The 21,567-nt window shown below is 37.5% G+C and overlaps 1 protein-coding gene across 1 annotated transcript in view; it reads left to right on the top strand.

Annotated features, from left to right (window-relative positions):
* The window catches only part of LOC150087901 (heparan sulfate 2-O-sulfotransferase 1-like), a 127,934-nt gene that overhangs the window by 98,208 nt on the left and 8,159 nt on the right, over window positions 1–21,567 (top strand). The window contains exon 6 of the mRNA XM_090370501.1: window positions 18,547–18,704. Within this exon, the coding sequence (XP_090226627.1) occupies window positions 18,547–18,704 (158 nt within the window). The remainder of the gene's footprint in view (window positions 1–18,546; window positions 18,705–21,567) is intronic.

The following is a 21,567-nucleotide window of genomic DNA, read 5'->3' as shown; positions in this document are numbered from 1 at the left end:
CCATTAGGAGAGAGGGAAGGGTTTTTGCTTTTGTAAAGGTGACTACAGTGGTCTCAGAGATTTTTTTTAATTTCTATACAGTAGGACCAACTGATGATGTTACCAAGAGCAAATTCTAAATGAGAAGCATTAAAGGAATTAATCTTGGAAGCTACTTCGCTTTTCATACCATCTAAGACATAATGTTCAATGTTTAGATCCAAATGGATGTTAGATGAACTGATGAGACTTGTGGCAGAGAAGAAAATTGGATGGGATGCATATAAATTATTAGGCGACACAAAAGTCTATGGTAGATATAAGCTAGTCTGTAATCAAGTCATAAAGGAGGTTAGGTAGGCGAAGGCAGATTACGAGAAATCTTTGACAAAGGATGCAAAGAAAAACAGCAAAGACTTCTTTACTTATATAAACTCTAGAAGGTAGGGGATGAAATTGATTGGTCCACTTCATATCGAGGCCCCGAATGCCAAGCGATTCTTGAGGCCAAGCGATTTTCTGTGCTAAATAGTACTGCGACTTTCTAAAGCGACTGAGTTTTTCCTTGTTTCATTTCATTCATAAGACTTTCTGTTGATCCGCTCTACTTTTTAAAAATATAGAAAGAGAGCCAGAAAAAGGAAAGTACCTTTTTCTTTATTTATTGTATATACTAACTGTACTAACTCCTACGCTTGGCCACAAGCGGCACTGCTCCTGCCTCCCCGTGTCGCGGCCGGTAACCTGGGTGGAAAAGCTAATCCCCCAGGGTGAAAATGAGCCGACATGGATAAAGAAAATTATCCAGCCTTAGAGCCTTCAAGCTCAAATACCATAGATTGGTATAACTCTGAAGAAGGTAGTGCGCAACATAAGCTCTTAAAAATAGATAATCATCAACCTGAGTATCCAACTTTCCAGATTATCCATTCCTTAACTAGTCAATTGGTGAGCAAACTCTCTCCGTTTATTATACAGAGATTTCTAGAAAATGCTGCTGGATCACCTAAAATGGTCAAAAGGTTACAGTCAGGGGATTTGCTTGTGGAAACTACACAGTCGAAACATTCAGAATTGTTGTTAAAGATGACTACATTTGGTGGTATCCCTGTTAAAATATCTCCCCACTCAACCCTAAATAGTTCCAAAGGTGTTATCTCTGAGTGGGATCTATTGAATGTAACAGAAGAGGAGCTTGTACAAGAACTTAAAGACCAAAAGGTCATACAAGCTAAGAGAATTTTGACTCGTAGAGATGGCAATCTCATTCCAACCCGCAGTGTAATTCTCACATTCAATACTCCAAACTTACCAAATACTGTAAAAGCTGGTTATCTAAATTGCCATATCCGCCCGTATATACCAAATCCAATACGGTGTTATAAGTGTCAGAAGTTCGGACACTCTCAGGCAACATGTCGAGGAAACACAATATGCCCAAAATGTGGATCCCAGGATCACACTCAAACAGACTGTACTGCTACATCTCCAGTTTGCCCTAACTGCAGGGAAGATCATCCTGCATATTCTAGAAATTGCGAGCTATGGAAAGTTGGGAAAAAAATACGGAAATTTAAAGTTGAAAATAAAGTGACTTATCAGGAAGCGAGACGACAAATACTGAAAGATACTCCTGCACGTACATATGCAGATGTTAAAAGAAATATCGTTCAATTGCTACACAAACCAATGACTCAGTTCTGCCGAACATATCACTTGCTGAGTGGGCTAGAGCTCAGCTTTCAGTTCCTCAGCCATCCTTGAAGCAAAACAACAGAGACCAGACTTGTAATACCCCAATTTCCATCCCCACCACTAGTGGCATCAAGTCACAGAGTGAGACCAGGATGACAAATGCTGAATCTTCTACCAAAACCCAAATTAATACTGCAGAAATGGATACAGATGACAAAACGCAACAAGAATCTATATTAGAAATTCATGCTGAAGAAGATATGGACACTGGACGGCCTACCTTTCCTAAAAAAGATAAAATTAAAATAGATCGCAATAAGCCTACTGCCTCTAAAAGGCAACCGGATCATCCAACCACTAAAACTAAATAATGAAGTGCATTTTACAATGGAATTGTCGAGGACTACGTACTAATACAGATGAACTTTATGACCTAATCCGAGATTTCAATCCAGCAGGCATTTGTTTACAGGAAACATTTTTAACTCCACAAGTGACCCCCTCAATAAAGAAATATATTTTGTACAGGCGTGACAGGAATGTAGCAACTGCAGCCCATGGAGGTGTAGCGGTTTTGGTATCCGTTACTATTCCGTCCAGACAAATCCCCTTAAAAACTAATTTAGAAGTTGTTGCTGTAAGAATAGAAATTGGAATATCTTTATCTCTTGTTTCTATTTATCTTCCACCAAACCAAGCGTATATACTCCGAGATTTTGATGAGCTCCTTGCCCAGATACCACCTCCTTTTTGTTTGATGGGTGACTTTAATGGACACCACCTGTTATGGGGAAGTCTCCATATGGATAAAAGAGGGCAGCTAATAGAAACATTACTGGACAAACAAAATCTAACTCTGCTGAACACCGGTGCACATACTCATGTCCATTTTCCCTCAGGAAATACTTCAGCCATAGATCTATCTATCTGCTCCCCCGCTCTGTATCCAAGTATACATTGGGCGGTATTGGATAATCCCCACAATAGTGATCATCTTCCAATTACTTGTAAATTCCAAACTACCCCCACCGCCTATCCGGAAACTCGCAGAAGATGGAAATTTACAAAGGCAAACTGGGAAAAATTTTCCTTAAGTACAGTTTTAGATAAAAACTTCATTCTGAACCAGTCAATAGATGAAGCTAATGACCATATTACTAAACGGATACTAGCAGCAGCTGACAAAACTATTCCTCAGTCATCGACTCATCCACGCAGGTGCCAAAACTACTGGTGGAATGATGAATGTAATAGAGCAAAAAAAGAAAAGAACAAAGCTTGGAATATTTTCCGCAAGCATCCCACTATTATTAATCTTATAAATTACAAGAACTTAAATGCTAAAGCACGACAAATAAGAAGGAAAGCCAAAAAAGATTCTTGGATTCAGTTCGCTTCCACTATCACCAAAAACACCGATACTAGATTAATCTGGAGGAAAATCCAACATCTGAATGGCAAATATCCATTGTCATCCTCTCCAATATTGATCTGCAATGGACAGGAACTGTCTTCCTCCAAAGACATTGCAAACGCTTTTGCTAAAGTCTTTGCAAAAATTTCAGCAGCAAATTCATATGATACTTCATTCCAACAAATTAAATTGGTAGCAGAAAGGTATAAGTTAAATTTCAACACCGGTCTGTCTCTTCCGTATAATCAGCCTTTTACTATATCCGAGTTAACGGATGCTCTTAACAGATCACCCAATAGTGCAGCTGGCTCTGATGGTATATTTTATGTTATGCTAAAACACTTGAATGATACTGCTTTACAAATTCTTTTAATATATGTTTTAACAGAAATTTTGAGGAACATGTTTATCCTCGCTCTTGGAAACATTCACTTGTATTAGCCATCCCTAAACCAGGAAAAGACCTCTCTAATCCAGGAAATTATCGTCCAATTTCCTTAACTAGTTGTTTGGGGAAAACACTGGAGAAAATGGTTCTAAAGCGCCTCACCTGGTTTCTTGAGTCACATAACATCTTGCATAAAAATCAGTATGGCTTTCGGCAAAATAGATCTGCATTAGATATGATGACCAAAGCAGAATCAAACATCAGAAACGCTTTTGTCAGAAATGACCACCTCGTTATGGTAAGTTTCGATTTAGAAAAGGCCTTTGATACAACATGGCGTTTCGGTATTCTTCGGGATCTTCACACCTTTGGTCTACGAGGCAGGCTTCCTTTGTTTATTCAGAGCTTTCTCCAGGGCAGAACCTTTCAGGTTAGTCACCTAAATGTTCTTTCTAGAATTCATATACAGGAGGAGGGGGTCCCTCAAGGATCTATCTTGAGCCCTACGCTATTTTTAATAAGAATAAACAATATCATCCATGATATTCCAAGCACGGTAGAATTATATCATTATGCAGATGACCTCATGATTTCGTGCCAAGGCAAAACTATGAATTCTATTGAGAGACAGCTTCAAATCTCAATTAATAAAATTGAGCTGTGGATGTCTCGCAATGGCTACCGCTTATCAGCACAAAAATCTAACTGTATTCATTTCTGTAAAAAACGTAAGATCCACCCTGAGCCTAAACTACATCTTAAAAATTTTTTTTTTAAAAAAATTTAAAAAAAAAAATTAAAAAAAAATAACAATAATAAATAATAAATAAAAAGTAAATAAACTAAAAACAAAATATATTTCCCGTGGTGCAAGAAAAAAAATAATAAAAAAATAAAATAATTAATTATAATAATTCCCCGTGGTGAAAAAGAAAATATATTAAATAAATAAAAATAAAAAATAAAAATAATAAATAAATAATAATAATAAAAAATAAAATAAATAAATAAATTCCCTGTGATAAAAAAAGAAAGAAAGAGAGAGCTGTCTGGCACCAATGACAGCCCAAATCCCAGGTGTCAAAACAGAGCGCGAGTAAAAAAAAAAAAAAAATGACGCTAAGTAAATGAAAAAAATAATAATAATAAATAATAATCACAGAAAAAATAAATAATTTTAATCCCACAGTGAAGAGGAAGATGTAAGTCTGGGTGCCAGCAGAGAGAGAGAGAGAGAGAGTAAGAAAAAAAAAAAAAAAAAAAAGGGAGAGTGGTTATCTATCCTGCACAGAGTGAGAAAGAAGAAAAGGTGAGCCAAGGCTGCTCCTAGCTCCAGGGCAGGACCCGGAAACAGTGCGGAACACAGGTTAGAGGGGAAGAGGAAGAAAAAAAAAAAAATGAAGCTAAGTAAAAAAAAATAATAATAAAAAATAAAATAAAATAAATAAATAATAATAATAAATAAAAATAATTAAAGAATAAATAAATAATTTTAATCCCACACCCTGGCTACAGTGAAGAGGAAGATGTAAGTCGGGTGCCAGCAGAGAGAGAATGTAAAAAAAAAAAAAAAAATGGGAGAGTGGTTATCTATCTTGCACAGAGTGAGAAAGAAGAAAAGGTGAACCAAGGCTGCTCCTAGTTCTAGGGTAAGACCCGGAAACAGTGCCGAACGGAGGTTAGGAAAAAAAAAAAAAAAGAAAAGAACAGTCAGTAGAAGGAGTGACTTTCAGTTGGCAGTGGAATTGTTAATGATCGGCATTTCCACATCGGTGATTGGCGATCAGTGTCCCTCCTCCAGGCAAATACCTCAGCTGCAAAGGTCTGGAAGGCTTCGAGGTTGTTCTGGGTACATATCAGTTGATGCAGATCTGCTGGTGGGAAGTCCTGGATCTTATTCTGGAGACGGTTTCTGATGTCGTTGTAATGTGCACACTCCAGAAGCAAGTGTTTCCAACTTTCACTTTGTCCGCAAAAGCAGTAGGGAGTGTCGATGAGTCCCAGTGTATGCAGTTTCTCATTTAGAGAACCATGTCCGGTAATGAGAAAGGAAGATTCGAGGCTGAGGGAGAACCATCGGGCGTTATTTTTAGTGGTTGCAAAGGTAACCTCCAGAAGAAAACTCCGAGTTACAACCCCTACAGTAGAAGAATCCCATCTGGTCTGCCATACATTGAAGAGTTTATTGAGACATCGAGATTTCTCCTGCTTTATATCCGTAGTTAGTGAGAGCTCTATATCCAGGATCGTTGCCGGAATACCTTTTTTAATTCGATAGCAGAGCCCCTTGTAGATTGTGTAAAGGTCGAGAGGGAGGGTGCCTGCTATAACTTGGAGAGCTGCTGTAGAGACTGTACGGCAGATTCGATGGGTCGCCAGTAACATAGCTCTTTGTATAGAGTTTAGCTTTTCTTTCATCTTAATGATGGGAACTCTGTGAAACCAGACCCTGGCAGCATAGGTTACTATTAGGAGAAAGACAGCTTTATAATAAAGAAGAAGGGTTCGTTTTGATAGTCCCCACTCACTTCTTGAGATCCATATAATTGCGGTGGAGAACTTTTTGGTCTTGGAACTCAGATGCTGTAGATGGGGAAAGAAAGATAGGCGGTTGTCTATTACTACTCCCAGGACTTTTGTCTGTTCTATGAAGGTTAGCTGGGTTCCATTGATTTTGACTTGGGGAGGCCTTCGTAAGTCGAGTCGGTTTTTAAACACCATCATCTTAGTTTTGGCAGGGTTAATTTGCAATTTGTTAATTGTTGTCCAGGTAGAGAGATGGTTGAGTACTCGCTGTGCTGTGGATTTGAGGGCTGCTCTGGAATGACCAGCGACCACGATGGTGAGGTCGTCCGCGAATGCCATGGTTTTCGTTTTTTCAAAACTGTTACTGAGCCAGCTCTGGAGCACCATATTCCACACCAAGGGCCCCAGGACAGAGCCCTGGGGACACCCACGGTGGATGGGTTTAAGGACTTGGCGATATTTTGACTTAACTACTATTGTACGTTGTGAGAAGTAGCTTCTGAACAGCCAGTAAAGATTGTTTGGACATTCTGCTGTGCGAAGACGTTCCAGTGCACTTTCCCACCATACATTATCAAAGGCCTCCTCGAAGTCAATAAACAGAGCGAGTTCATATTTGGATTGCGAAGTTTCCAGATGCAGGATCAAATCAGAGAGGGCATCTTCACATGATCTGCCCTGGGTGAATCCATATTGGGCTGGTGAAATCATACCTTTGGAGAGAAAGAGATTCGTGATTCGGATGGCCATTAGTCTTTCTAAGGTCTTTCCCAGGTTTGCCAGCAGGGCAATTGGTCTGTACGAACGAGGGTTCGTTATTGGTTTATTTGATTTTGGTATTAGGCGGAGAAGTGCAACCTTCCAGGGCTGGGGGAACTTTGATTTTTGGAGGCATTTATTGTACAATAATAGAAGATGTTCTGGCTTTAATTTGTGAAATCTAATGATGAAGGCATATTCAATTAAATCCAGTCCCGGGCACTTTTTGGTATTTACTTTTTTGAGGACCTGATTCAATTCCAGACTGGTGAAGGGTTCAGCTTGGGTCTGTGTTATATATTCGGCATTCCTCTTCCGGATACTTTTGTATTCTGGCAAGTCATTCTGAGGGTTGTCATCCGGGAAGAGCTTATTTATGATGGCACTGATAGAGTCAGTCCAGTTGGTGGTTTCATTTTGATCAGCCAGGACAGTGCCAGAGATATCTGTTGTGAAGGTTTTTCCATGTGTGATTTTATACAATAACCCCCAGGGGTTTGAATTTCCAGATTCTAGGACGAATGTAGCCCAGGTTTCTCGCTTTCTAGTTGCTATTGCCTTGGTGTATGTATTCTTTTTATTCAAGTATTCCCTGTGTAGCCTTTCGACGTCTGCTGCTGGCCAGTTTCGTCGGTTCTGATACTGCTTTCATGCGCGGTGGACTTCCCTCCTTAGTGTCATAAGTTCCGTGTTCCCAGTAAGACTTCTGAAAGGTCTGGTCATTTTGTAGGATTTTTAATCATGAGGCAAAGCCTGACAGTTCTCCACTCCAGTGAGAAGTAGCTCAACTTGAGTCAGTGATTGAACAGATCTGGAATGGTCTCGGCAGCCTTTCTGACCATCTCAGAAAGGTCAAATCATCACAACAGGTCACAACCTGGTAATTTTTTTGTTTTTCAGCTTCATTGTGGCTAGGTCTAGTTCTATTTTGGTGAAAGGGCTCTCCTCCAAGTCAGTGTGTGTGGTAGTTGGCGTTTTATTTACATAGTAAGGTCTGGTCTGGGGTGACAGGATCCAGATGTTGCGGGAACATGGCATCTAAAATGTTGTTGGACTCATTGAGAATTTCATATGAACTGCTTAAGAGGTATTCTTCTAGGTGCTGCCTGTTTGTGGTTCCGCGTCTATCTGGTTTTTCACTGAACCATGCTGGAGACTTGCAGTTTACATCAGCTCCCACAATGACCTTGGCATTCGGAAGATCCGTTGTCAGGTTCTGTAGATATCGGGTGAATATCTGCAGAACCGGTAGCTGGCAGGATATCTTTCCCTGAGCGGCAGTATAATGATACAGCATAGAACTCGCTCATCGAGGTGGCAATATGGGCACAGGCAGCCGAAGAGCAGCAGTAGTTTGGGATCTTGGTTACTGTGATGTCCAGATTTCTAACAAGGATGGAGGCCCAAGGTGTTTCATTTTCAGCCTGCACAATTTTATAGGTCAGGGGGTATCCCCTGACCTCCTTGGCATGCGTATAAGGCTCCTGGAGTAGGAGGTTATTGAGATTGTGATACTTATATGTGAGATAATGTACGTTCATTTAATTTTCTTCCTCTTCATCACTGCTATGCACAATCTCTTCTGCAGCATCTAGATTTCGTGTACCTTCTGCTCTCTTTAAAAGTCACAAACTGCACTCTTCAGTCACAATTATTTTTTATGGTCTCAAACAAGCACAAGTTCAATAGCACAGAACCTAACCCAGGGATCTCCCAACAAAATACAGTCGACCCCCACTTTAAATGATATGTGAAAATTGGAAGAACATTTTCCAGTTAACAAAATAAAAATAAAATTACGCTTACATACATAGCTTAATTAATATGTACTGTAATGTGTACATACTAATTGACATTTCTGTTTGCTGACTTTTTTTTTTTTTTTGGTTTAAAATTTAAAACAGTAAATGATAAACAATTAATAACAAAGAACACGGCATGCACAAGTTACAATAAACACGGTACGGAGTAATGAGTTTCTGAAAATTTATTTATGTTTTTTATATGATTGAATATTTCATGGAAGGGGAAACACATTTCACCATAATAATGTGAAAACCCACATAATTCCAGCTAACGGTACTATAGCAAATGCAAGAAGATCGAGTTTACTATCCATTTATAATTGATTACACTAACAGAAAAGACCAGTAAACCAGAAACTGCACATTGTTTTTATTGCTCTATGGTAGTGACCTCCAGAAATGTGCTTTCGAAAAATATCATGAAGGCGATCACAACTAGCGAGTCAATAGCAGAGATTCACGAAAAGGAATGGAAACATTGAAAATTACATCTAACTTAACAGCATGGTTTTTCCAGCAATTCTCAAACCACGTTAGAGCGAAATCTTGTCTCATGTTGTGCGGGAACTGCTGGAATTTATCAATCGTGTTAGAGCAAACCAGTGTTGGAGAAGTACTGTGTTATACAGGGGTTGCCTGTATTGTGTTGGCATCCTCTTCTGTATGCGTTTCTATGATAATGCCGACATTTTGCCGACTGATTTGATCTTGGTCACTTTTAGATCTTCTGTTAAGTTGGCCACCACTAAGTTCTTGACTTCCTGACTGGTGCTGATTTCTTCAGCATTTTTCGGCCTGAGGATTACTAGGTTCAGGATTGTGAGCAGCATTTTGTTTTTTGGCTGCGCAGTTGTCACTGTTGTTGTTTTCGATGGCTGTGAGTTCCTTAGTGCATTAGCATATGATGGGGCATTTTATGGCATGTTCTTCACTCCCATCACCATGTAGGCTTCCAGCATAGCTCTGGCCCTTACTTTCTCTGAGTACTTTTTAGACAGTATCATTTCACGTTTTGTTCATAGGGCAACAATTTCTGTCCTGAGGTTTGTTGTTACCCTGTAGGTCGGATATTTAAAAAAATTTTCAAGAGCAGTTTTTAGGGACAGGATTTGTTCTAGGACCGTGCCCTCTGTTAATGAGGGGTTCGGGGGGGGGGGGGGGGGGGGGGAGAGTCCTGAGGTTTGTCCTCTTTTTGGTCGCCTTGGGATGGTACTGGATCCTGTCTCTTTTAACTCCGTCTTTGAGCGGGTTTCCTATTCCGACTTTGCAATTGTGACTTTTTTAATCTTTCTTTTTGCAGTGGAGGGTCCAGATTAGGTACCCTCAGTGCTGTCTGTTGCTCACATATCGTGCAGTCGTGTTCTGGCATTGCTTTAGAGCTGGAGTCGTTTTATAAGGATTTCCCTCCATTATATATATCCAGTGTCGGATTATTAAGGTTAAATGCAGATGAATGACACCCGCTACAAGTTCATAGGTGCTTTAGATGGAATACGGTGGGAAAGCGAAAAATTGGCTTGTGGGTAACAGCCAAGTATGAAAATGCTCCCAGAGGAGAAGGGCTAGTTTCTTTCCACGTTTTCCGGAACACTGAACACGAAAAAGGCATTCATTTTCCTGTCAGTGAGGATGGAGCAAATCGCAACACCTTCCATATAGAGTTTATGGATGGGGGAGAAGTACTAAGCACATGGCAAGAATGGTTTATGCCGTTTGAAGTCACAAATATTTTCATTAATATATTTGGGGCACTCTTGCAGCCCGAGTAATCACTATTGGGGCAGCTTCCCCAATCAAGAGCGTGCCAGCATATCAGCATGCCAGCCACTTTGTATTGGCCGACTCTCTATCTCCTTGTTGTCAGCGGCATGGTGGCCAGTCTTGACAACAAAGGGAACAGATGAATAACATTGAGGTCTAACTTAAATCCCAATAAATCACCAAAGTTTCTTACCAAGGGTTTCTACTATTGTAGATCTTCAAGGCAGAACACAGTTTATAATTGGAAAGTATATCGATATCAAACATTCGATATTACTACTTATTGCTTCTGAAAGAAATACTACTGAATCATGGAGCCCCATATGGTGCGACCACGCACTTCGGAAGTCAAACTCATGTATAGTTATCAAAAACTTGGTATGATAAAAAGTGTTGTTACGACGTAAGCCTAACATGTAAACCTAACACCATATATTTAATGTTATGGCAACACAAGCCTATGCCACAAGTCAAATTAAAACATATCTGGAGTAATATCTCAGTTTTTACACACACTTCTCTCTGCCACTCTGCCTTATGCTGATTCTTAATTTTGTGCAGTATTTAAGATCTTATTTCTGTCGACAAACTGAGGTTTCAATGGATATTAGAGATCGTAGCTTAATTATGAATAAATGGTGAGTCTACTGTGAAATTTTGGTGTTAGTGTGTTCAGTGATAACTGAGATATTACCCTGTGGGCATCCTCTATACACCTGTCTTTTTATTGAACAGTATGGAGCTATGACTGTAACCATCCAGTTTGTTAAGTAGGTTTTGATGCAGTTGTATATATTAGCAGGCAGGTTGGCCCTCCAGAGCCTGCCAGGGACGCTTGGCCACCATAAGGTGTCAAATGCCCCGCCAGTGTCTATTGCTATGGTAAGAAAGTATTTCCGATTTGTTGTGGCTTTGTTGTTTTTTTTCCGCTGTTGTTATGGAAGAACAAATTCATGAAAAGAGATCAGTAATGCTTCATATCAGTACTCCGTAACCTTTTCCTTCCCAAAACCACCCACTTCAATGCTCTTCCGAGTTTTACGGCAGACTCACCTGTTTGCATAGTGGCTTATTATTGTCAGATCTGTAACACCTGGCAACCTAGACTTCTAACTAAAAAAAGTAGATTCAGCCATTGTTTCCTCTAGTCTTTGTATTATTGCTGCTAACTTCTGGAGACAATTGGCAGCTTCTTGCATCATTACAGGCTTGAAATTTTTCAAAGTCTGACTTCTGTTGAAAATTATAAGTTTAGAACAGAAGTCATTCAGAAATTATAAACTTAAATTGCCTATTTTATCTCTATAAGCTAGTTATACAGAAAAATTTTACTGCAGTACCTTAAGTTTGTTTTGCTATTCCACAGTACCAAATGCAATGAATAGCGAATGGGTATAAAATCTAAATTTTTTTTTTTTTTTTTGTTCTTCAGAATTTGTCAGTGAACCAGTTATTTTAGTTTGTACTGAATTATTTGGGAAATTTTTCAAATTATCTCTTTATTAAGCTGTGGAATTTATTTAACCAAATAAATACTCTACCAAAATAGCCTGAAAACCCTTATTTTTCATCCTGAAACTCCTTGAGGATTTGAATGATGATAAGCTGCCAGAGAATAAGGGTGAACCTATGGTCCCAAAGGACCATAGATGATCAGTCGATGATGAGGATGTGAGGAAAGCAATGTATAGCAGATTGGAAATAATAAAACATGCTTCAATAATTACAAGGGATGTATTGGGGAAATGAATAATAAGAAAATACAAACCATGAGCTATATATTGTTGGGAATGTTGCAATAAAATTGATGAATTTGAGTAAGTGGTTAAGTCTAGATGCTGATATAATAGGGTTAACTGAGACTTGAAAGTTGTGCTACCCTTATACAGGAGATTATAAGTATCATTTTGGAACATAAATTGAATAGGTTCAGGAAGGGTGAGGGGGGTATGCTTCTTAGTAGATTGACCCTGATTCAGAAGAATTTCAAAAGAGCATAGAGTTTGTGTAGTGTGACAGTTATTTGTAAAGGAAAATTAAGAGTTTGATTAAAGACTATGTGAGAGTGATGAACGATAAGAATCTCTGCATGAAACTCGATTGTGGCAATACTTAGTGCCTTGTTATGGGACATTTCAACTTACCACTTATTGTGGAAATTGCAGACTTGCTACTTGACCCATGTCATAAAATTTCTGAATTAACATGAATGTTTTGTTTGTATCAACATTTCAGGGAGTACAGGAATATTCTTGATTGGCTCATCATCAATGATCATAATAAATATGATGGTACAGGAGGAACAGTTAAGAGCAACTGAGCATAGTTTCTAAAGTGGATAATGACAAATGAGATTTCTGTAGTCAAGGATAAGGTATTCAAGAATTTTAATATCAAGAAAAGTGGTTTAATATGGACTAAGGAGGTCCTTGGACCCCACCAAGTGAAATAAAATGTATGAGAGAAGTACAGTTGACTTTTGGGGTTGTTTTAAATAAAAAAAGTCAACATGGGTTAATTAAAGATTCATATAAGTTTGTAGCAACTCAGATTCATATAAGTTTATTTGTAAAAAGTCTGGGTATGAAAAATCATTAGTCACAAAAGCTAAGAATGGAAATGGGGAGTTTTATTCATACATGAAGACAGAAAGATAAACCAGGTAGGATCTTTGCTTGATGTCACTTGTGAGCTGAAGAGGTACATTGTATTGATCTTCACATTAGAAAATCCCTTTTGAATTGGGGATATTGTGTTAGCATACTGAATACCATAGGATGTGTGATGTTTATATTACATAAGACAGTCAGGCAAAAAAAAAAGGACCGAGCTTAAAAGTGGATAAAAAAACCCAAGCTACTTGGAGGTATTTACCTGATCATATTAAGGAGGCTGTAAAACAAGGTGGCAAAACATTTGGGTTAGTTATGAGTCATTATTAGATTCAGGGATAATACTCTTGGATTGAAGTGCTAATATTTCATCAGTGCATGGGGGGAGGAAACTAAGAATTAAATGAGGAATTACAGATCAGTTAGTTTAACCTCAGTGGCAGTGAAGGCTGTGGAGTCTATGGTTAAAGATGCATTATAAGATCATCTTGAGGAGTGTATCATCTTAAATGGATCAAACTTGGCTTTGTAAAGGGAAAAATCTTGTTTGATCAAACTAATAAAAGTGATATAATATGGTCACACAGGAGTTAGGTAGAAAAAAGCAATTTTGACATACTTGGTCTTTATCAAAGTATTTTATGTGGAATGTTACTGTACAAGATGTAATTCATTGTGGTTAATGTGGTTACAGTTAGGCTCCTGAGGTGGATTGAGGGATGGCTGAAGGATAGAAGGCAGAGAGTTATCTATAAATGGTCATTCTTCAGAGTGAGCCAGGATTCTTCAAGATCTGGTGTTAATGGCATTTTTGTTTTTGATCTTGAATGATATACATGAAGGAATAAGGGGTATGATGTTAAAATTTGCAAATGATGTAAAGGTTAGGATAGTGGTTAACAATGCAAGTGAGGCTGAGCTTCTCCAGAATGATTTGTGATTTGGAGAAGTTTCGTAGGTGTTTGGAAAAAAGGCAGTTATATCGAGATTGTGATCCAAATATAAGAATATTTGCTGCCAAGTATAAGTTTACTCACTTGGGAAATAATAAACCAGGAAAATTTTATATGCCTAGTGGAATAGAGATGAAACTAAATGAGAAAAGAACTTGAATGGTTTTATACAATCAGATGTGATATTTAGCATGGTGTCATCAAGTGGGAAGGTACACTGTTTTATCAGTGATTTACCATACCATTGCATTTAGGTAGAAAGTGGTTATTTATTATATGTCTGTACTGAGACTGCATTTGAAATATTGTGTTCAGATTTGGAGGCCTCATTTAAGGGAAAGACAGGCAACTTGTTTGATGAGAACAGCAGCAGGGCTTACATATGTAGGGACACTACAAAGGTGTGGATTATGGAGCTTGGAAATAAGACATCTCAGAAGAATAACTGATTAAGGTGTATAAGGCACTGAGAGGAATGACAGTATTTTCACATTGAAATGGGACAGAAAAACCAGGGACATAAATATGAACTATTGGGGAAACTAATAGACTGGATCTTGGAAAGTTTTTTTTGGTCAGTATGTTGTGATCACTGCAGTTACTACCTTCTTGAGTGGTTTAGGTTGCCAGTCTAGTGAAATTTAAAGAGCAGCTGAATCAGTATACCTTCTGACAGTGGGAAGAAGATAAGAGGGATTTAGGTTTGGTTTTTTTTTTTTTTTTTTTTGTTTTTGGCTAATTCAGTAAAAACCTAGCTTCCTTTCACTGTTGGCATTCTAATACTAAGTGTGATAAGATATTGATTTCTCTGAGATGTTTGCAAGATCACTGTGGTAATCATATTACTATATTATTGTTACCAATAAAAACTTCAAGTCTATGGCTTTCCTTTAGTGCTTGATGTGTTTTTATAAATTTAAAAATACAAACTTATATAGGCATTCAAAAGAAGTATTGCAAGTTTCTTTACAGCTCCTCCTAACCATCCTGGGCCCAAGAAGTTAATGATGAGCTTCATTCTTTCTTCTTCCTTTCTTTGTTTCCTTTCTCTCCTTCATTTCTTCTTCTTTTCTCTTCTCCCTTTTTCTTTCTTCTTTCTTCTCTGGCCCGAAGAGCAGCCCCAGGCCAGAGAAGTTACTCCAAGGTTACAGCCAGCTCCCATTATAGATAAATTACGATATTTCTAATAAATTATGAAAGAATTTATAAACAGACATAAAGACTAGAGAAAGGAAAAACCTACTACTCCAGGCAGCCATAATTTGATCTAATTAACAGGATATCCTCTAACTATTATTCATTCTATTCCTGTTACTTCTCAGAATAACTTTTAGTCCAGAAAAAGCTCTCCCCACATTCTCTGACTTTTATGTTGCCGGTGCATGCAAGATGATGCAAGTGGGATTTCTCTAATACAGGAACTCCCCGACTTACGTAATACTCAACTTATGCAAATTTGACTTTATGTAAGTTTTGCCGGCCGGTGCAAACTGAAAAAAATATGGAAACGTATTTTGCATCTGTAGGGATAAATGGAGGTATTGTGAAAATATCATAATGTGAACCCAGTAACATTGTTTTTTTTTTTTTTTTTTTTTTTTTGTAATTCGTTCCAAGTCCTTGGAAGTTGAAAATTTTACTATATTACTAAGCTATTTATCTCTCTAAAAGGTCATTTTTATAATGGAAATTGCACTACACTTACATCATTATCATATGTTCCTTTTATAAGCATCAATTTTGAACGCCTTTGTGATATTTTTCTAAAACACATTTCTGGAGGTCACGACTAAAAAACAAAAACTATTTGCACTTTCTGGGCTTTTCTGGTAGCGCAATCTATTATAAACGGGTAGTAAACTCAGTCTTATTGCATTTGCGATAATACCAATAACTGGGATTCTGTGGGTTTTTATGTTACGGTATTATGGTGAAATGAGTTCCCCTTCATTGAAATCTCATATAAAAAACAGATTTTCAGAAACTTCTCTTCATTCCTATTTACATATTATAATGATGAAGGGGGAAAATGTAAGTGCTGGCAGTGCCAGGAAATGAAACAAAATTGATTTAGAAATGAAGATGAAAATGATTAAGAAGTAAGGGAATTAGGTCTCTCTGCTTCAACAGTGAATACTATTTTAAAGGACAGTGTGTGTATAAATGAACATGTCAAAGGATCAACGCACTTAAGATCAACAGTGATCACAAAACAGTGTTCAGGTGCTATATCGAAGATGGAATAGCTATTAATAATATGGATGGAAAATCAGATTCAGAAGCAAATGCCCCTGAGTCCAATGGCCATTCAAGCAAAAGCAAGAAGTATTTATGAAGATATATTAAGGATAAGTACGGCGAACTACAAGCCAAGTTCGTGGTAAGCAAAGAATAGTTTAATAGGTTCAAGCATTGCGCTGGTTTCCAAAACATTAAAGTATGTGGTGAAGTCGCCAGTGCCAATTTTGCAGCTGGAGAGAAATTTTGTGATGTGTTGGAAAAAATTATTGATGAAGGTGGCTATTCAGTGCAGCAAATTTTTAACGTTGACGACACTGCTCTGTATTGGAAAAAAAAAATGCAGGATTGAACATACATTGCCAAAGAGGAAAAGACAATGCCAGGTTCAAGGCTTCAAAAGATAGGGCCATGCTCTTGCTTGGGGCTAATGCATTTAAACTCGTGCATTTAACCATCAATAAATGCCACTATCTGTGCATTTCTGATTGAACCAGAAAGCATGGATAACAATATCTCTCTTTGAGGATTGATTTAAATGCTGCTTCATTCCTGAGGTTGAAAAATATTGTAAAGACAACAGCATTCCTTTCAAGATTTTGCTTCTATTAGATAATGCTCCTGGACATCCTACACATCTAGATGATTTCAATTCGAACGTGAGAGTCATATTTCTACTGCCAAACACAACTTCGCTCATCCAACCTATGGATCAGGGTGTTATTTTGAATTTAAAAGCATTCTATTTACACACAACATTTGCTCAGGCATTGTCTGCAGCAGACGGTGAGAAAACTTTTACATTAAGAGACTTTTGGAAATCTTTCAATATTTACCATGGCATCTTAAACATTAATAACCCCAGGGGCTCACATCTGGTGAGTATGGGCTTGGCACATGCAGGGTCCTGAGCTGGATATCATCATTCTTCTCTTTCTTGATGACCTCTCTCTCTCTCTCTCAGGTCAGGGTGACTCAAATTTTTTTTTTGGCTGGTGCAGCATAAGACTCGGGCTTTCTTGCACCAAATGGCTATTAATAATAATAAGGCTTGGCAGAAATTACTAAAAGTTGTTTAAATGGCACATGGAAGAAAATATGCCCATGGCACGTAAAAGGCTTTAAAGAGTTTGAAAAAGACGAATCATATGAAGAAGTTACAGATGAGATTGTAAAGGTTGCATAGCTACTTCAGTTGGAGGTTGATGCCAAAGATGTGGAGGAGTTAATAGAGGAAGAAGAGAAGGAATTATCTAATGAAGAACTTATTGACTTGTAGGCAGTGATAGTGAAAGAAGAAAATGCTGACGAAGCTCAAGATGAACCAAATGCGGAGCTGAGACACTTCATCGCCAGAGAGATGGCAATGACATTTCGGGAAATTGCATCGGCAATGGCGAGGTTTGAGAAGATGGATCCTGACAGCGAATGATTCTTAAAAGTTAACAGAGGGGTGAATGATATGCTTACTTGCTACAAAGAAATATACGATGAAAAAGAAAAAAATCACTGTCCAGTCATCCATTAATGTTCTCTCATAAGGTTGAGCAGCCGACCCCTTCTAAATCTCCACATCCCTCAACCTCTGCAGCAGCGTACTTATCAGCTGAAGACGTTGATTCTGGCAATGATTCTCGAGAGGTAAAACTTACTGACGTTATGCCTGTCTCCTCTCTTTTTTTGTAATTTTATAATTTTGGAAAATTTTTTAAATTGCACACTTCTGTAATTTTTCCTGCACATGAGATAAAAAAATGAATAAATACAATAAATAATTCTATTCACATGTTCGTCAAACATTTCTTTTTTGATTCAATCAATTCAGCAAGCACAGTTGCGAGTGCTGCACAAGCATGAGGGAAATTCTGACTTACGTAGAGTTCCACAGAATGCAACTCGTACGTTAATCGGGGAATTATTTAATTTGCTAATATACAAGTATTGTATCATCTTTTAATGCAGTAAAATATGCATTTTCAATCTAAATATTGGCATAATAATAGTGAAATCCCATCTTTGCTGATAGAATTTTGAAACAGAAAAGTGAGACAAAATAAATAAATTGGTTTTCAGTTTGGGTTTTGGCTCAGATTCATTATCTTCTGTGGTTCTGATTCAGTTTTGCTCCAGCCTTTTTCCATTTTAGTTTTTAGCTCAATTCTGGTTTGATGCTAGTGAAGGCTAATTCGAAATGCACTGAGTGGTTAGGTGTGATTCCAGTGATAATACTGGAAGTAACAGCTATTGTATTCCAGAATTAAAAAAAAATTAAATTAGTACAAATTGGAGAAGGGGTATGAAGGAGTGAAGTTTTTTAATAACCTGAACATATTACCCCACATTAAAGACAGTATACAGTCAAAAAATGTAACTGTGTAAAGTCTTATTTTTTTTTTATTTTTTTAATTTTTTTCAGGGTACCAGGAAATGAATGGGCTCTAGCGCAAGCCAAACAAAATCTTGTACAACATTACTTACTTGTTGGAGTAACTGAAGAGATGCATGATTTTATTGCTTTATTAGAAGCAACACTCCCTCGCTTTTTTCGAGGTGCTACTAAACATTTCATTGAAGGTATGCCAAAATCTCTTTGTTCTAATATTTAAGTAAACCATTCTTGTTTTTTTTTTTTTTTTTACTGCTTTTTTTTACTGCCTGGTGCTTAATAAGTTTTTGGCCTCTGACCTCTCTGCCCAAGAAAGATTAGATGTTAGAAATTAAAGACAAAAAAGTTTCATTTGAGTGCCATATGATTGGATGTATGCTATCTATACAGTTTGTTAATTTTGTGAGTTTCTTTTAAATAAATTTAAAAAGATACAAATGATGAGAAGAATTTTAATCTCCGTTCATTGTAGCTAGCCGATGTAATTTGTTGATTAAATGATGAATCGAGGTGATGTGTGTAATAATTATTAAGCACATCATTTTGATTTGAGTATAAAAGAAGAAACCACAAACTGTCAGTAGTAGAGTTTGTCAGGTAGTACATTTTCACTGGCCTAGTGACAAGTTTTAAATCTAGCTTCCTTACATTTTTGGCCTTGAATACTAAGTGTGATAAGATATTGATTTCTCTGGGATGTATGCAGGATCACTGGTGGTTGTGAGTTTTATTGTTTACAGAAGTGGGGATTGTAATTGTTTTGTATGATATGGTTTTAGAAAGGTGGAGATGGGGGATGCTATGGGCAACTACATACCAGGTGCTAAAAATTATAATAGTTTAACATCGGAATTCAACAATAAAAAAAACAGAGAGAAATTTAATGAACTGTTAATGAAGCTTTTAAAATTTGATTTGAAATCTTTGTTTTTGCAACTGAAAAAATAGCATGCATTTTTTTTTATTCCCCTTGCTGTGTAAAAGAACTGCAGAGGTTTTGAGTTAAAAGTGCTGAATAAAATAAAAAGGGGGAACTTCCTTGGAACAACAGTTTTCAATTTATGTATTTATTTCAAACTTAAATGCTTGGGCATGGGGATTGGTAGTTATTCTGTTTTAACAAAATTGTGGTATACAAGAATTAGATTGTGTTTTGGCTTATTTCCAGTAGCTGTGGATGCAGCTAAGATCGTGAGGTATCAGTGTGTGTGTGTGTATGTACATGCTGTATTATAGATAGATATGTACTTGCAGATGTTGGGTTTATGGCATTTTATTCTAAATAATTTAACCTGATTTAAAACCCAGTGTTGATTAAAAAAAAAAAAAAAAATCTCATAAAATTGCAGTCAGTATCCCTTGTGACATCATAGGTCTCTGCTACTACAGAAGGCAGTGAGCTGATGGGAGCAGAAAATTTACATAAAACTGATAAAATTATAGAGCACAAAATGCAGACAGCTACACACTAGCCTCTAGTAGCCCATCATTAGACCTAGATTCTTCCATCAGATGGAAATTATACTGTAAATTCACTCCAGAGAATACGTGTTTAGTACATTGTCCACTTTCTGTGAGTGTGGTGCCATTGGAGCCATTGCAGAGCATTGTGAACAGTGACAAACGCATTATATGATCATGGATTTGTCACTGCAACTGATCCATGAAAACCATCCCAGTGTGCTGCTTTGCATATGGTTAATCATTCTAACAGCCTCTCCCCATACTTGAATCTCCTAAATATTTTGTTCAGATGCCACTATATCTGCAGAAAAATCACTATGGCCTTTTTTTTTTTTTTTTTTTTTTAACAACAAAATTTGCTCTGGATAGTTGGCCACTTCCATGTGAAGACTCTTTCTGTAAAATGTTTAGTTAACTGCTTTGCACTATGAACATGGACAGTCAGTTGGACACCAAATTGTGCAACTTGAGTGCCAGACAGATTTACAGGCTCTGAGATTCCTGTGGATTACAGTTTCATATAGTGGTCCATGGAAACTTCAGAGCCTTTGAAACTTAACATTTAGTCCTCCAATGTGGGGGCCAGCTGTCTGTCTGTGTTGAAATTTGCTAAGCTTCAGTTTGTACCCATGCCCTTCAATAGCCATTACTTTGGATAACATGATGTATCTGTAAGTTGTGTATATTATATGGTCAGTTTGCTTATATCTCTCAAGAATTGATGTCGGAAATAACATATTGAGAGGACCTATTCTGTAAAATTGTTTCTTTAACACCTGCATTTAGTGATGTATGGCTTGTGATAAAAGATAGTCAGCTGCAGCAGTATTCATTTGCTGATGTGAAGACCATGTGTTCTTAAAATTTGTTGTGTATATAAATATACACAAAACGTATTTTCTACCCCACCCACAAAAGTTTGTGGGGTAGGTATGTTTTGTGTGAGATAGGTAATTGGATCCAGATCTTGTCTTTGAAGGGATGAATCCTTATTGAAATTAATAAGGATACTGTTTCCTATTAAATGGAGGGATGGATGAATTTTTGATTTTTAAATTTTATTTTGACCTGTTGACTAAAACTCTAGTTTAGTGAAACAGAACCTTTTGATCTTTGAACTAGCACTGAACGGCTAGGTTGGACTTATCCAACCCATAATGCATGATATATCCTCACGCTTCCTTTAAGTAATGATAGAGCCTATATACAGAAAGGCTGTCAAATATAGAGCTACTATAGTTAGGTATAACATTTGGCATACAAGATCTGTGTGTTGGGCCTCCGTAGCTAGGTGGGCAGGAGCAGTAGTGCGTAGCACACGCTTCTTGATTAGACTGGGGTTCGAGCTTGTGACCACCAAATACGGAGGATGCAGAAAAGTCAGGGAATGACTACCGCATATCCTCGGAACAATATGGCCTTAGTTGCTAATGCTCCTAAAAACCAAATAACAAAGAAAGAAAGAAACAAACAAGATCTGTGGTGTGGTATGCATGTCTGTTCTGATGTTGTACAAGCTTTTTAATTTTTACACTTCTGTAAAGAAAGGTTTAAACATTCATTGTTAGTGCCACCATACCAGTTAGC

This window comes from Mastigoproctus giganteus, chromosome 3, assembly GCF_048544385.1.
Source record: "Mastigoproctus giganteus isolate SK-2022 chromosome 3, ASM4854438v1, whole genome shotgun sequence".
NCBI lineage: Eukaryota > Metazoa > Arthropoda > Arachnida > Uropygi > Thelyphonidae > Mastigoproctus > Mastigoproctus giganteus.
Note: the sequence above shows the minus strand (reverse complement) of the source record. Positions and strands in the feature narration are given on the sequence as shown.